Here is a 15,115-nt window from a genome sequence, read left to right as displayed (position 1 = left end):
TTGGGGAGGTAGGAGATAATTAGATTGACTGATTGATTGATTGATGGGGGTACTGGGGACTGAACCCAGGACTTTGTGCTTGCTAGGCACATGCTCTACCACTGAGCTATACCCTCCCCACTAGAGCTTTATTCTTGAATATATATATATATATATACTTTGATGATCCTTTGATTTCTTTTACCAATATACAATCCCTTTATGTGCATGGCATGAACAGCAACTCTGCATAGCTTTCAGAGAAAGATAAGTCTAGGAACCCTGTTTCACTTGAGTAAGCAGAGAATAAAGAGGTAATTCGAGGCTACTTCAGTGAAGAACATATCCCTTAAAGATTTCTAGGAGAGATCTTCACTCTATAAGACCCTGTATAGTAACAACTGAACAAAAAGATTTCAGCTAAGCTGAGACTGCAGTGTCCTGTTGAACCTCTGGTCAATAAGCTAGTTACAAATCACATCAGCCTAACCTACCTTCACAAACTGGCATCTTGGTCCAAAAAGTATTCTGTCCAACAATTACACACTGGCTAGAAGGTTGGCCATGTAATTGATACCTGGAGACAGAGGGAAGTCATTCAGAGCTATCAGGCAGAACAAAAGCTTCTATTTAAGTCAAAATCACTTAATTTCTGTGTACCCCTTTTATCAGCATTCTCTCTCATAACCTCAAGCTGTCCACAGACCCTCACAGAAGAGCCTTCTGCAGGTTTCACGGTTCACACCAGGCACATGTAACTCAAGGGAATTAAATCTCATTGGCTCTCTCGACACTCACCCTTCATTACATGAAAAGTCCACAGTTACACCAACCCGAAAACTTGTGGGCCTCTTTATCTGCCCATTGAGAAGCTGTCCTGGAGGTTCACACAGTGCCTCTAAGAAAACAAGCCAAAGATGAGCAAAATGTGGCAAGTAACATTATAACCCAAATCCTTAAAATTGATTGTAAATTTAGGGTACCTTTACACGTGGGAGTGACAGCACTCCAGACTCCTGAAGACAAACAGCGAATGGTCTTTTCGCCAAGAAGCAAGTAACCAGGTTCACAGCTGTAGGTCACAGAAAATCCTGGGGCAAAGGAGCTAACACGCTCCCCTGTGTGATGTCCGTGAGCGATTGTGGGAAGTGATGGACACTCCAGGGGAAAATCTTTACACACACACAGTAGGGAAATCAGATGATAGCTTCTACCCAAACTATATTTTGACTTAGTACATAAATCCAAGTAAATGATACATGATCTATGGTAAGCAGATATCATTCATTTTCAACTCAGTCTTTGAAAGATCAAACAGGCGTGGTTTAACTGTATCCATTTTATATCATAAATAGTACATTATTTATTTTTAGTTACACCTTATGAATTATCTTTGCCACATCTCAATAGAAAAATTTCAGTTACCAAAAATAAAAGTCCATTTTCACTCATACCTTCATCTTACCCTTAAGCCTATTCTCTGCTCCAAAAGTGGCATGCTATTATAAGGGGTCATCCTGTCAGATATTTGTAATACAGTTTCTTCGGATCCTCTATGTGATTTATGTACACACATATTTTGGGTGTGTATGTATACTCAATACATATTTTCCTATGCCTTACTTTCTTTGCTTAATAATCTATATCTTTCCATATTAACACATACAGGTCTATCTAACACTTGATAAGGCTTAATAGTTTTCTGTTGTCACTCCATCTTGTGACTACCTTCAGATCTTCCCTACCTCCAAGATTACATATCTATTTATGGATAGATAGACTCCTATTTCTCTAATAATAATTTGTTCAGCTCTTAAATCAATTTAGAATTTATCAATAACATTCTTTATTAGGAAAATAAGTACCTAATTTTGATGGTATAATTTTTATCAAATATTGCATGGTTCCTGTCATTACATAACTGAAATTCAGATTTAGATTTCAGGAGCAACATATATCAAACCAAAGAAGAAGGAAATGAAGAGCTTATAGAAGTTCCTATTTTCAAACTTACTTGGTTTGAAATGTTATGGTTTAGGATACAAGTTGGGAAGATTAGCGGATCACTCAGAAAGTGTTCATGGAGGCCAAAGACAATAGGGCATCATAGCGGCCAGGTGATATTAACAGCTATTTTTGGACAAATTTTAAATCCACTGAGTGTGTTTTTTGTTATTAGAGCCCACATTTATTCTCATTTTAACAATAACCCAGAAATATAGTTTAAAACCACCCAATTCTCACAGTTCCAGTGAACTCTGGCCCCCATCCTTGTGACACTCATTCCATTCAGTTATTAGTTGTGATCAGTCAGATTTTTCCATTGTACTTAAGAGTCTTTGCTCCATTGATGTTTGTTGAATGAACATTTATACCCCCCCACAACTAAGAAAAAACAGGAAGCCATAATTTTCACCCTTTCCCTTGCTCCTTCCCTCCACCCCTACATTCACACATTCACAACGTTTTTACTTCAGAATGATACCAAACTTGATCTGCATAGAAATACAAGGATCCAACCTCCTGACTCAGTTTTATTTTTTTTCTACTCACCACTCTCACAGGTTGGCAGTGGTGTCGGCCCCCACTTTTTGTTTGCTTGGCACCAAACAGTTTTGTTTCCTTTCATGGTGAAGTTGGTATTACAGGCAAATGTCACAGAATCACCATGTCTGTATGGTGGTCTAGACTTTTTACTTCTGTAACCCCCTGGTACTGTGGGTTCAGGGCAAATAGAATTTCTATTGTAATATTCACAAATGGGAGCAGCTTTATCCCAGATTCCATTTACTTGGTCTTTACTTATACAAAAGAGAATACTTTCTCCAATGAGGCGGAAGGCACCCTGACAGCTGTACCTCACCACAGTGTTAAGAGGTGCGGGGCCAGAATAATAACTATTCCGTCCGTTCTTGACAAGAGGAGGAGGGTCACAAGAAATCCCTGCAAAGTAGAAAAGAAAATATGTGGTCACACTGATCATGACAAGAAGAAGATTCAAATTTAGATGAAGGGTCCAAACTTAAGTCATGCCCTTTTTTCAGAAATAGACTTAGAAATTTGTACAATTTGTTTCTTATTCATAGTCCCTACATAACCCCAGCCTCCTAAATTCTTACCTTTCTCTTGCTCCTCAGCAAACAAAGCAGTATAAGACTATAAGTCAACTTGACCAAACAGTAACAATGAGACAGAATTTATTGAATAGTTCTGTGTCTAATGAAAAACAAAAGGCAAACAGCACATGAAAAGAATATGTTAATGACACACTAATCACACGTGGAGAGACACCATGGACTAACGAAATTTGGGCTCAGTAGCCCTGGTTTCAAATGCCCACAGTCATTCAATAGCTGTATGGCCATAGGCAAGTCTTACCCTATCCTAAGCCTCAGTTTTCTAGTCTAGTATAATTCAAGGCTGTAGTGAGAATCCAGTAAGATAAAAGTACCTGAAAGGGGCAAGTACAATATCTGGAACATGCTAACTATGCAATGCCTGTTTCAAACACACAACTGGGACTATAAGTAGTGAAACCACATTCTGTCCTGCTATTGAAGATACTGCAGCCTCATTGCAAGTCATTTGTTATCTTTTGATGCTGGACCTCTTTGAAAAGCCACAGGAAGTTATCAGATGTTTTGAATAATGACCTCGTGTCCTTTATTTACTCATCCTAATGGGTATGAAGAATATTAATTGTTTATATTGGTATAGATACACCTTTCCTGAGTGGGTCTCAGAATAAAGGGAAAATTGCCAACCTCCAAAACTTCTGGTTGATTTCCATTTAGCTCCAAGAGTTGTTCATACTGGCATAAGAGGAACTGGCATAAGAAGACACAGCCAAACCACTGTAGCACATCAGTGCTACTCATTTTCAGTAGGGGTAACTTTTGAGAGCCTCTATCTTTATGCACATAGACTACTCAATGCAAAATGTAATCAGATGAATAAATTTAGTTTTAGTCTGCATTCTACAATGTACAGAAGAGCGGCATATATATGTTCAAAGCACCCATATAGATAAGATTTTATAATTGATAAGTGCATGAGAGCACACCAGAAATCAAGAGGCACAGTCCGCACTTGATTATTTTTGCTTTCTACTCACGTTCACAGACAGGAAACTTATTATTCCAGAGTACTCTCATTCCTTCTGAGACACACTGACTAGAAGACTGGCCATTTAACCGGTACCTTAAACAATAAGGGGCAGAAAATCAGCTGTAGAACAAACCAGTTCTTGGTTGTATGGAACTAATCACTTCTTTCAAATATAAGGTATTAGTGGGCTCTATTTTTGTAAGCATTTCTGGCTTAAGGAAAAAGTCCAAGATTGTGAATCAGCTCAGCTACGTGAAGACTTCAGACCAGCTAAAAACCAGAGGAAAAAGATCCTAATGATCATATTCTTTTCTTTAATTTTTTCTTTCTTCCTTGGCATCCAAATATCAAGATTCCCTTGACCATGTAGAAGGAAATAACCTCAGTTCCTAGTGAAGAAAACATCAAAGACCTCATTTCCTAAGCTCACCATGAAGATCCCCTCTCACTAAACACCCATTGTCCATTCATTCTCCTAATAGAAGCCTTAACTTCTGAGCCCAAATCTTGCTTTTTTAAATGATGAAAAGACAATTCCCAGCTTTGCCTGGCCATGTGCAATACATATACATGGAGAAAACCAGTGGTATTTGCGTGATAACAGAAGTCTTAATCGTAAAGTATAAAGAAAAGGAGAAAAAAAATCAGAGAAAGAAAAAAATTAACTATCTTTAGAGATCACAGTTTGCAATACTTAGCTATGGATCATTGACTCTAATTCAAACTCCATCAGCTTGCACTCACCCCTTATTACAAACAAATGAAACCTTTGCCCCAAGCTGGAGATTAGGAGGAGCTACCACACGACCGTTGAGAAGCTGCTTTGGAATGGCATCACATGATTTCACTAGGAGAAAACAGACAAGGCTGATACATAGAGTCAGGAAACAGTTGCATTTCCTTAAGATGGAATAAACCTTTAGGCACCTTCACATTTGGGAGCTGTATGGCTCCAGGTTCCCAAGGATGTACACTGCATAGTGTTTGTTCCAATGAGAGTGTAGCCAGGCTCACAGCTGTAGGACACTTCCTGTCCGATTAGAAATAATTCCTTATCCATGTTTTTATAATTGCCATGGTGGATATGTGGAGGTGGTAGACACCCTGAGGAAAGAACAGGACCAGAGGCCTTTTATTTCTGAAATAAGAGCGTTCTTCTCTACAACCTAAGCCAACTTGGGATTGGCAGGAGTAAGATGAAGGTCATGTCAATTCTCCTAAGTGTAAGGAAGAGACTCTCTTGGGTGAGGTGGAGTGGGGTGAACATGTGTTACATTTTTAGACATGATGCTCCATGCAACTGTCTGCCTTCTATGTCTTGATCTATACCAGGAAGCATTACTCCCACTCATCATTTTCCCATTTCTTTTAAGTGGATATCATCTCATTAAAATAGACAAGGGAACCAAACTATTATAGTGCATTTTTACCACCAAAATCTCCTCTTTCTTCCTGCTCCCCAAATCACTGATGAAGTTTCCGAGCCTCGTGGGACACTCCCAAGTTGCCAGGTTTTTACTAAGTCGGGCGTTTCTCAATAAAAGTAGGGAAGGGAGAATGGGAAAAGAGACTCAATCTTAAGTCTAGCCTAATTCCATAAAGGCTATATTTTTCAATAGGAGAAGGTATAATACCTCCAGTAATTTGAATCAAATTCTGATCAGTCAATTTACCCCATTGACTTAGCCAATAGGATTGAAAGTTTATTTTCTCCTCATTTAAATAAAATCTAATCATACATGATTTTAATCATATAAAAATCTCTGGTCATTGGCGCTGGTAGTATCTACTTTTTTAAAAGTGTCTTCCAATTTCCTCCACATTAATGCAGACCTAGCACTGTCCCAGAATGTAGTAAATTTCCCACCTTTTTAACATTTATATACTACTTTTAAGGTTTACTTTTTAATTCTTTAACCAGGATATCCAACCACATACACTATCTTTATCCTCCTCTTCTCATAAGTACCATTTATCTATTCCTCTAAAAGTCTCCTTTTATTTCTAGATCCCCAAAATTTCAGCCAGACTCACCCTTGAAGCACTTTGGCAGTGGAGGATTCCATGTGCTGTTTGGTTGACACCTTGCTATGTTGCTGCCTTTCATGGTAAAGCCAGGCTTACACTTAAACATCACAGAATCACTTAAGAAAAATGAAGGCCTAAATCCAGATTCCATGATTCCATTTTCAACTTCTGGAATTGGGCATTTGACTAGAGGAATACACTGAGGGGGAGGGCTGCTCCAAATGCCAACGTGATTATCTTTGCTGGTGCAATATATTGACTTCTCACCCACGAGGTCAAACAGCTTTTTCCCATTCTGTCCAACATGGCACTTATAAGTAACCACCATTCCGTAGTAAAAATTCTCTCTATTGCTGGTGTAAAAGTCTCCATTGGAGATGGCTGGGGGCGACTCACAAGGAATAGCTTTTTGGGGGGTAGATAGGAAAAGAGAGAAGTCATTTAAATGTTATACCTTCTGGGAATTTTGTCTGAACTCTTGCAAACCAAACCTCCACTTAACCTACAATTAACCCATATTATTGAAATTCTGGATGCTCATCTCAAAGATGGTTCTAAATGGGCAGTAGCAAGGTAGGCAAATACACAGAACTGGCCTGATAAAACCCCTGAAATATGATCTGGTCACCAGTCCCTACCCCCAGAATACAGATAAACTATTCCAAAAGACACCTAGGATGGTGTATGTTTTGCATGGAATAAAGTTGGCAGTGTGTAATCTTGTGGCATGTATTATATTTAAGCACTTTTTCACTATGAAATAACTTATCATCAAAGGACAGTAAGCAAAGGAAAGTGTTGTGGAATTGAGGGCACTGAATAAGATAAACCACAGGTCTGCATCCAGAACTACTCAAACCAAGTATAACCCTCTTGGGTTCTTATTTTGATTGTGTAGATGTCCACTTTCCTCCTAGGAGAGACAAGGGGTGCAAGAAAGGGAAAATTTTACTCACATTCACAAAAAGGCATGCCCTTATCCCAGACTACAGCATTGTCTGAGATAATACATGTAGCGGATGAGTCACCAATGAGTCGATATCTAAATACAAAGAGAGGAGTAATCACCTCCCAGCTGGACATTTTAGGAAAGCTTAGTTCTTTTTCCACTGAAAGAATGGCAAAGAATAGAATATCATATGTGACAAATAATGGAGACTAAGGACTCATACAAAAGATTCAATAATCTAAATAGAAATGAAAGTTGACCTCCTGGTCAGTAATACTGAAGATTTAAAATTGGAAGAAGAGTGGCCCAAACTCCTTTCTCTTCTAGGAATCTTCGCTAGCGGGTAATCCTGAAGAATTGTCTCTGGGGCAGATCAGAGAGGTGATTCTCTTTTTGCCTATGTTTAAGGGTAGGTGGCAATTACTTAAGACTGGTGATTTCTGGTTGAAATTATTGTGCTAACATCCATGTACTCTGGAGGTAGCTCTTGCCAACTCACCCTTTATCACAAGAATATGTAATTGTTGACCCAAACATGAAACCCCTGGGTGCGAGGACAGAGCCATGGAGAAGTTCTCTAGGATTCATACATGATTTACCTACAAGGGAACATAAACAAAACAGAATTTGGGACTGGGATTTAGGGGACATTTTGTGTTTTATATTAAACTCCAACCTGACTGGACTTGCTTAGTAACCTAAGTTTATTCAGAAAAAAAATCTGACATTTACAAAACTTCTATCTTCCGAAGGATCAAGTCAACTCCATAACACTTTTCATTCAAAGTACATCGTTTATATTTCTGAGCATGGATGCAAGCATTATTTGTAGTCAATCATAATTTATAATCTCTATTTCCCCTTTTTATATTCTGTAAGAGATGGCAAATTCTACCAAATCTTCTGGCTTAAGAAAAAACCTCACAGTCATCATTTCCTTTCTGTAACTGATTCTCTATCTGCTGCTCTTCATTCAATTGGTCATGAAGTTTTCGTGATTGGATTCCAGATCCCTCTCTCCAAACCAACTATTTTGCCACTGCTGTAATCTCTCACTGGATCATTAAGAAATAAAATTTAGCTTTCTAACTCTGGTTGCCATCAGTCCAGTACATCTTCTGTACCACTGCACACATTATCTTCCAGAAGCACAAATGTGGTCATGCCACTCCCCATATTTAAAAACTTACAATGACTTGCCATTGTTTATTGGAAAAGAATGAACGGCCCATCACAATTAAGCTCCAATCCACTTAATCAACTACTGTGCCTCACCACACACCCTATATTTCAACGACAGTGAATTTTTCTTTTTTCCAAAGACATCACGTTCTTCTACACCTTTATGTGTTGGCACATGCTGTTTGCTCTGTCAATAATGCCTAGATTTCCCTGTTCTCCTAGATAGCATTTATTATTTACTTCTCTATGATGTTTACAGACTTTTATCTCTACAAATAAAAAAAAATACATCATAGCATAGTATCTGTTTAAAGTCAGTATTTACAACTAGCAGAGGAGTTCCTCAAACACAGAAACTAGCTGATTAATTTTTATGTCTCTCCCTAGTCCCATCATCTAGCCTAATGTTTCATATCCAGTGGTTACTCAAAAATATTTCTTTGAATTGAATGGGGTGATAATGAGGTGAAACTAGCATTCCTTGTATACTAACTTCTTAGCTCACACTAACACAGTACAGAAACCATAGAACAAGGTCAAGGAGATGATAGGATAAACAGAGTTGATCAGCTCTGATGACTTAACCCCAATAACCAATACTCTTAGGAGTAAAAGAAAACATGGGAACCCAAGAGCCCCTTTATTGAGTCATCACTGACTAATTTGCTCATCTTTTATCTTGAAAATAACAGGTTAGCCCATAGAGACATGCTATAGACCCAAAGATTCCTCTATTACAGATTACTCACGTTCACAGAATTGCTGAGTATTTGACCATTTGGAGGTCTTTAGGCAGGTGATAGAGAATGACTTCTTCTTATACCCAGGAAGACATTCATATTCCCAAATTGTCCCAACAGCAAACTCAGACTGATCACTCTGAACTTTAGGCTTAGCAAAAGGATAACTTGGCGGGAACTTACACTGACCTAGAGACAAAGACCACAGGAATATCAAGACTAAGAAAGGCTAAGATCTCAATCTGTTTCTGTTTTGTCACCAGTTACACTAACAACTTTGATCTTTAGAGATTAAACCTAAAATGGCAATATTTTCTGGGTCAAAGAATATATATCTTGCAGTATGAATGCATATACAGAGAAATAAGCTCAGGAGTTCAAAGATTTTTAGGATAGAGTTTTGAGGAAAAGCTGGAGAAAATCATTTTTTAAACCAAAATTCCATGGAGACACTGGGGTTGTTCCATCTTCTTACAACCTCATAAATAAAAAGTTAAACCTTATCAATAAAAACTTTCCTGGGATAGCACAGGGAACAAATACATCAAAGGCCTTATAATCTCATCGCATGTATGACCTTCTAAAATTACTTCAATGAATTAATACTACTGTATTATTCATTAAATTTTAAGGTCGTAGCAAGAAGAAAATGAAGTTATTTGTTATCCTTCATTTATTTTATTCCATTAACCTAGTAGAGTAATATGCCCCCAAAATAGCTTAGTAAATACATCCTGATGGGTACCAGGTAAGATGAGCTAGCCATTTCAAGACACTTCCTTGTGATTTAAAATGATGATGATGATGATGAAGGAGAAGAAGAAACAAATTTTATTCTAGGAAATGGGTAAGAAACTATAACGCCCATACTGTAATACTTGAGGATGTACCTGAAAAAGACATTTTTCTAAGTATGAAAGAGAGGTAAAGATTCAACTCCAGAATGGTGGTATATTTGAATATCAAATTTATAAATCTCCTTTCTTAAAGAAGTCTGAAACAGATACAGGTGAAAGTCAGATAACAAACATGGACTAACTGACACAAAGGCAAACACGAGGCTCCCAAGCCAGACCCAGCCTTTTTACAGCCCAACACTTCTGCTGAGAAGCCACAGACTGGATCTAAGAATAGCCGTCACTGTTGGACACAGATCTCACTGTAGGTCTCCTATTTCCTTCTTCAACTTCTTTGGTTTCCTCCATTAACACCTACAAATGTCCCCAAGTGCATGTTTTTGCAAACAGCAAGACTCTGGAGAGAAAGTCTGAGTTTGTCTTCAACGAAGGTCAAGTTCAGGACCCTGCTGTTATTTGTACCAAATTCACCCTAATCAAGTGATTTAACCTGTAATTATCAAACGTGAATAAGGACAATCCCAAATAATTCTCCACAAATTGGAAAATCGATTTTAGTTCACAAGATTTAATCAGTTTCAATGACATAGACTAAGATGCAACCAAGATCTTGAAGCAGCAAAAGTAGAAGGGTACTTTATAACATGACATTCGGAGGCGAAAAGAGATAAGAATCACACTTTCTGGATAAGAAACAGTGGGAAGTTCTTACTCCTAATAAGGAGACTTAGGGACTCTACCTCTTTTGAGGGACACTAGCTCTTCTTAGTAATGAAATTGACAAAATCCCAAGTCATATGACAGAATTTTCAGCAATCATGTTCTCTTCCACATCAGAAAAGGGAAAGTCTATGAACCATTTAGTAACATAAATTTTCTTAAGGTTCACTGGACCCTCTTCACATCTTTTTTAAAATCAGGAGGAAAAATTAGTGTAGATCATGACTGGATCTAAAATAGAAGATAATGGCAAAGCACTGATATAAACATATCTATATACATGTCTCAAAACATGTTAAAAACTAAGGAGGCAAAGGAGTTTCTGGAAACAAGGATACATTTTACTCTTTATTTGGGTCCAAGGGGATTTACCTGGAATGGCTTAGAAATCCGTTTGAAATGAAGAACAAATACATAGGATAATAAAAATAAAACTGAAATTGAGAAAGCAGGTAGGAAGATAAACTATTATTGAGGATGAGAATTATTATAATCAAATACCATAACACAGGGTTTCCAGGCCACTTGATCATTTTTGAATGACGGTTATGCAGATTAACGAAGGTATTTTCTTAAGCACAGGATATGCATCAGTGAACATTAGACATAGGCTCCCACCCTCATGGAATTTATATTCCAATAGAAGGAGATAGATCATAAATAAATGCCAATAAATAAATAGATGGTATGTAGAAGAAATAAACAGAGTGATGTGTCAAAATGTAATCTAATGGAAAAGGGAGGGGACAGGGTGGCATACAATTTCAATTATGACGGTTAAGGAAGGCCTATGAGGAGGAGACATTTGAGTTGTGACTGAAGGATAAGGAGGAGTTAGCCAGGTAAAATGCCAGGTAAAGCCAGGTAAAGGTGAAGATAATAGACGAATGATCATAAACACAAAACAGACTCATAGACATAGAATACAAACTTGTGGTTGCCAGGGGGGGAGGGGGGTGGGCAGGGACAGACTGGAAGTTCGAAATTTGTAGATACTGACAGGTATATACAGAATAGATAAACAAGATTATACTGTATAGCACAGGGAAATATATACAAAATCCTGTGGTAGGTCACGGTGAAAAAGAATGCAATAATGAATATATGTATGTTCACGTATAACTGAATAATTGTGCTCTACGCTGGAAATTGACACAACATTATAGACTGACTATAACTCAAAAAAATAAAATTAAAAAAATAAATAAAATAAAAGATGAAGATAATGTCTTGGAGAAATGTTCAACTAAGGGTCAGGAGAAAGTTAAATGTCAGGAAGCAGACCACGTAAGTAGTAATGGAACCAAAGTGTGCAATAACCCTTAACAAGCTAGGGATGGATAAGCTTAGATGCTGGCTTCATAAAAACAGGTCCAGACAATAATCTTATTACTCCTATTTAGTAATAACATCCAACATCTAACTTTCATTTCTCTAATCTCATCTGATTTTCAGGGCAGCTCAGGAAGGGTAGGGCTGCTAATCCCCACTAGCTTCATTTTACAGGTGAAGAAACTGAGGCTCAGGGAGCTAAATGACTTGCCAAAAGTCACACAGGTATTGAGGTCTGTATGCAGTAAACTTCTTAATAAACTAGGAATCCACTGGTCTCTGGAAATTATTAGAAAGTTAGACCTATCTGGTCACCAAGAGACTCTAAGCTTAGCAAATCACAATACTTCTTCAAAATTAAGGCAATCTGGAGGGGGAAAAGTTATAAAAAAGGTAGAATGACACCTCCGAGACCCCTCGCCATTACAGAAAGTAAGTAACACAAAGTACTGTCATTTTTATTCACGTATCAGCTTTTCTAAATTACTCAGGTGTCCATCCTTTAGGATCTCTTTACTTACATCACATTAAAGTTAAAAAAAAAAAACAAACAAAACAGAAAACAAACAAATAAACAAAAAACATGAGCACCATGCCTGGGGAGTCAGACGTTATTCTTATTCTGGGAAGGCAGCGGGAAGCCGTGCTGCTTCTACTGGGCGGGAGCGAGTTCACTGTGCGCAGAAACTCCCGCGCTCAGCGGAGCATGCAGCCGAGTTTTGCACTCATCACGAGACTGGTTTTGAATACGTGCCTAGCGTTAGCACTAGCAGACCTCAGACCCAGAGCACAGAGCACCTGCTGAGTCCAGGGGGCGGGGAGTGCAGAGAACGCAGAGAGCACACACCACCAGCCACACAGGGTAGATCATATAGTGCCTCTCTATGGTGCAGCCTGCAATTCTGACGGTCTCTGCCTGGGGAGTGAGTGAGGACATTCAGGACCAAGAGATCCAGAGATCCCCCAAAGCGAGCGGGAGGCAGGGAAGCGTCCAGCACGGCCCCCACCCCACTTTGTCGCTTTTGATTCGCCTTTGCATCCCAGCACAGAGGCCGTCCTGGCCCCAGATGCTTTCCTACCTCCGCGCTCCCCTTCCCAGCTCACCGAGGACCCCTGGCGCGATGAGAGCCAAGAAAACCCCGAACAGGCCCGCAGCGCCCATGTCACGGCGGCAGCCCCAGCGGTGGGATGCGTTCCGAGACTCGCGAGCCTCCGGCAGCTCCGGGAGGGCAGGGTTGGAGGAGGAGACAGCGGCAAGCAAGGGGAGGTGGCCCCTTAAGTAGTGTCTGGCACCACGTGCTATCTTGAACGCACACCTGCGGGCTGCTGGGGGCCGGACACCGTGCTGTGAGGATGGCACAGGCTGGGAGGAAGGGTTGGCCGGGGGCGGGCAGACGGAGGAACTCTGACCCAGTTTTTGGCTCAGACTCCAGTCCTCAGTGCTACCAGCGACTTTCCAATTTCTTTGACCGCACAACCCAGTGTATTCACTTTTGCCTCTCTTGAGATCTGGAACAAAATTTGACAAAATAGTACTCACCGTTATTAATCTACAATGCTCTATTCTACTCTTTTTTTCTTTTTCTTTCCTTCTTAAAAATTCTGATTTGGATTCACTAAATTCATTTCAAAAGCTATTAATGTTTCCAACTCTCCGTTTGAAAACAGTTTACTTAGAAAGGAAACTGAGGAACGGCAGCCACATTTTCTTTTGACATAATTTCTGCAGAAAAGTTGCGAGAATAATAAAAAGAATTCCTATCACCTAGATTCTTCAAATGCTAACATCTTCTCTTTCTAGTTAGATAGGTACAGATAGCATAATACAGTTTTATATATATACACACACACACACACACACACACACATATATATACACACACACACATACACACTTATATGTGTACATAAATATAATTATATACGTTTTTTACTTTGGGACTCTGAGGTAAGTTACAGGCATGACACTCCTACTCTATATAGTTTGGTGTCAATTCCCTGAAAACAAGAACATACTCTTGCATAACTATAGGACTAGTATGATGAGCAAATACAGGAAATTAACACATTACCTAAGGGACAGACTGTGCTCAGATTTCTCCAGTCAGCTCAATATTCTTTATTATAGGAAACAGACACACACACACCCTTTTTTTTTTTTTTTTTTGGTCCAAGGTCATTCTGGGATGATGGGATGATGCGTTGCATTTGATTGTCGGCTTTTCTTATTTAATCTGGAAAAGGTCCTCCATCTTTTTTTGTTTTTTATGATCTTGACATTTTTGAAGAGTACACAGCAATTACTTTTGTAGAATGACTTTTAAATTAGTTATCTATTGCATAGTAACAAATTACCGTAAACTTATTGATTAAAAGTGGGAATAATATTTATTGTCTCACACAATTTCTGTGTGTCAGGAATCTGCGAGCAGCTTAATGAGGTGGTTCTGGCTTGGGGTTTTTCATGAGGTTTCAGTAGGGACATCCGCCAGAACTCCAGTCATCTGAAGGCTTGACTGGTCCTGGGTGGACGACCCATGTCTAAGATGACTCACTCACATGGCTGTTGGCTGGAGGCCTCATAGCCTCACCATGTGGACCTGATGTTAGGACTGTTTGAGTGCCCTTGTGACATGACAGCTGGCTTCTTGTAAAATAAGAGAGAAAGGCAGAAGCCACAATGTCTTTTATAATCTATCCCCAGAAGTTCCATTTGGCCATAAAGAAGATGAATGAATCTTGCCTATATTACTATATTACATAGTAAATTACTTCCACAATATCCTATTGGATACTGTGATGGTTAATTTTAAATGTTAACTTGACTGGGCTATGAGGTGCCCAGATATATGGTCAAACATTATTCTGGTCTTTCTGTAAGGGTGTTTTTGGATGAACTTAACTTTTTTTGGTAACTGATATCTTTATTTTAATTCTTTCCTTTTTTTCAGTTTTATTGAGGTACAATTGAGATAAAATATTGTATCAGTTTAAGGTATACAACATAATGATTTCATATATGTACATATCGCAAACTGACTACCACAGTAAGTTTAGTTAACATCCATCACCTCACATAGTTACAATTTTTTCTTATAACTTTTAAGATCCAGTCTCTTAGCAACCTTCAAATATACAATATTGTTAAGCATAGCCTTCCCGCCGTACTTTTTTATCTTATAACTGAAATTTGTGCCTTTTGACCACCTTCACACATTTTT

The 15,115-nt window shown here is 38.7% G+C and overlaps 1 protein-coding gene across 3 annotated transcripts in view; it reads right to left on the bottom strand.

The window, feature by feature from the left end:
- Positions 1–13,252, bottom strand: part of LOC105098600 (complement receptor type 2) — a 101,538-nt gene extending 88,286 nt beyond the window's left edge. The window contains exons 1-12 of one of the 3 annotated variants that reach the window (XM_064477133.1): positions 12,999–13,252; positions 8,995–9,174; positions 7,563–7,662; positions 7,071–7,156; positions 6,121–6,519; positions 5,014–5,190; positions 4,831–4,933; positions 4,094–4,179; positions 2,533–2,922; positions 963–1,151; positions 778–877; positions 474–556 (exon numbers count right to left, since the gene is read on the bottom strand). In XM_064477133.1, the coding sequence (XP_064333203.1) occupies positions 474–556; positions 778–877; positions 963–1,151; positions 2,533–2,922; positions 4,094–4,179; positions 4,831–4,933; positions 5,014–5,190; positions 6,121–6,519; positions 7,071–7,156; positions 7,563–7,662; positions 8,995–9,174; positions 12,999–13,056 (1,951 nt within the window). In that variant the 5' untranslated portion in view covers positions 13,057–13,252. The remainder of the gene's footprint in view (positions 1–473; positions 557–777; positions 878–962; positions 1,152–2,532; positions 2,923–4,093; positions 4,180–4,830; positions 4,934–5,013; positions 5,191–6,120; positions 6,520–7,070; positions 7,157–7,562; positions 7,663–8,994; positions 9,175–12,998) is intronic. The other 2 variants (XM_010991315.3, XM_010991316.3) reach the window with 2 other exon arrangements.
- Positions 13,253–15,115: the final 1,863 nt, after the last annotated feature.

Source organism: Camelus dromedarius, chromosome 21 (assembly GCF_036321535.1).
Source record: "Camelus dromedarius isolate mCamDro1 chromosome 21, mCamDro1.pat, whole genome shotgun sequence".
Taxonomy (NCBI): domain Eukaryota; kingdom Metazoa; phylum Chordata; class Mammalia; order Artiodactyla; family Camelidae; genus Camelus; species Camelus dromedarius.
This window is presented reverse-complemented; position numbering and strand designations above follow the sequence as displayed.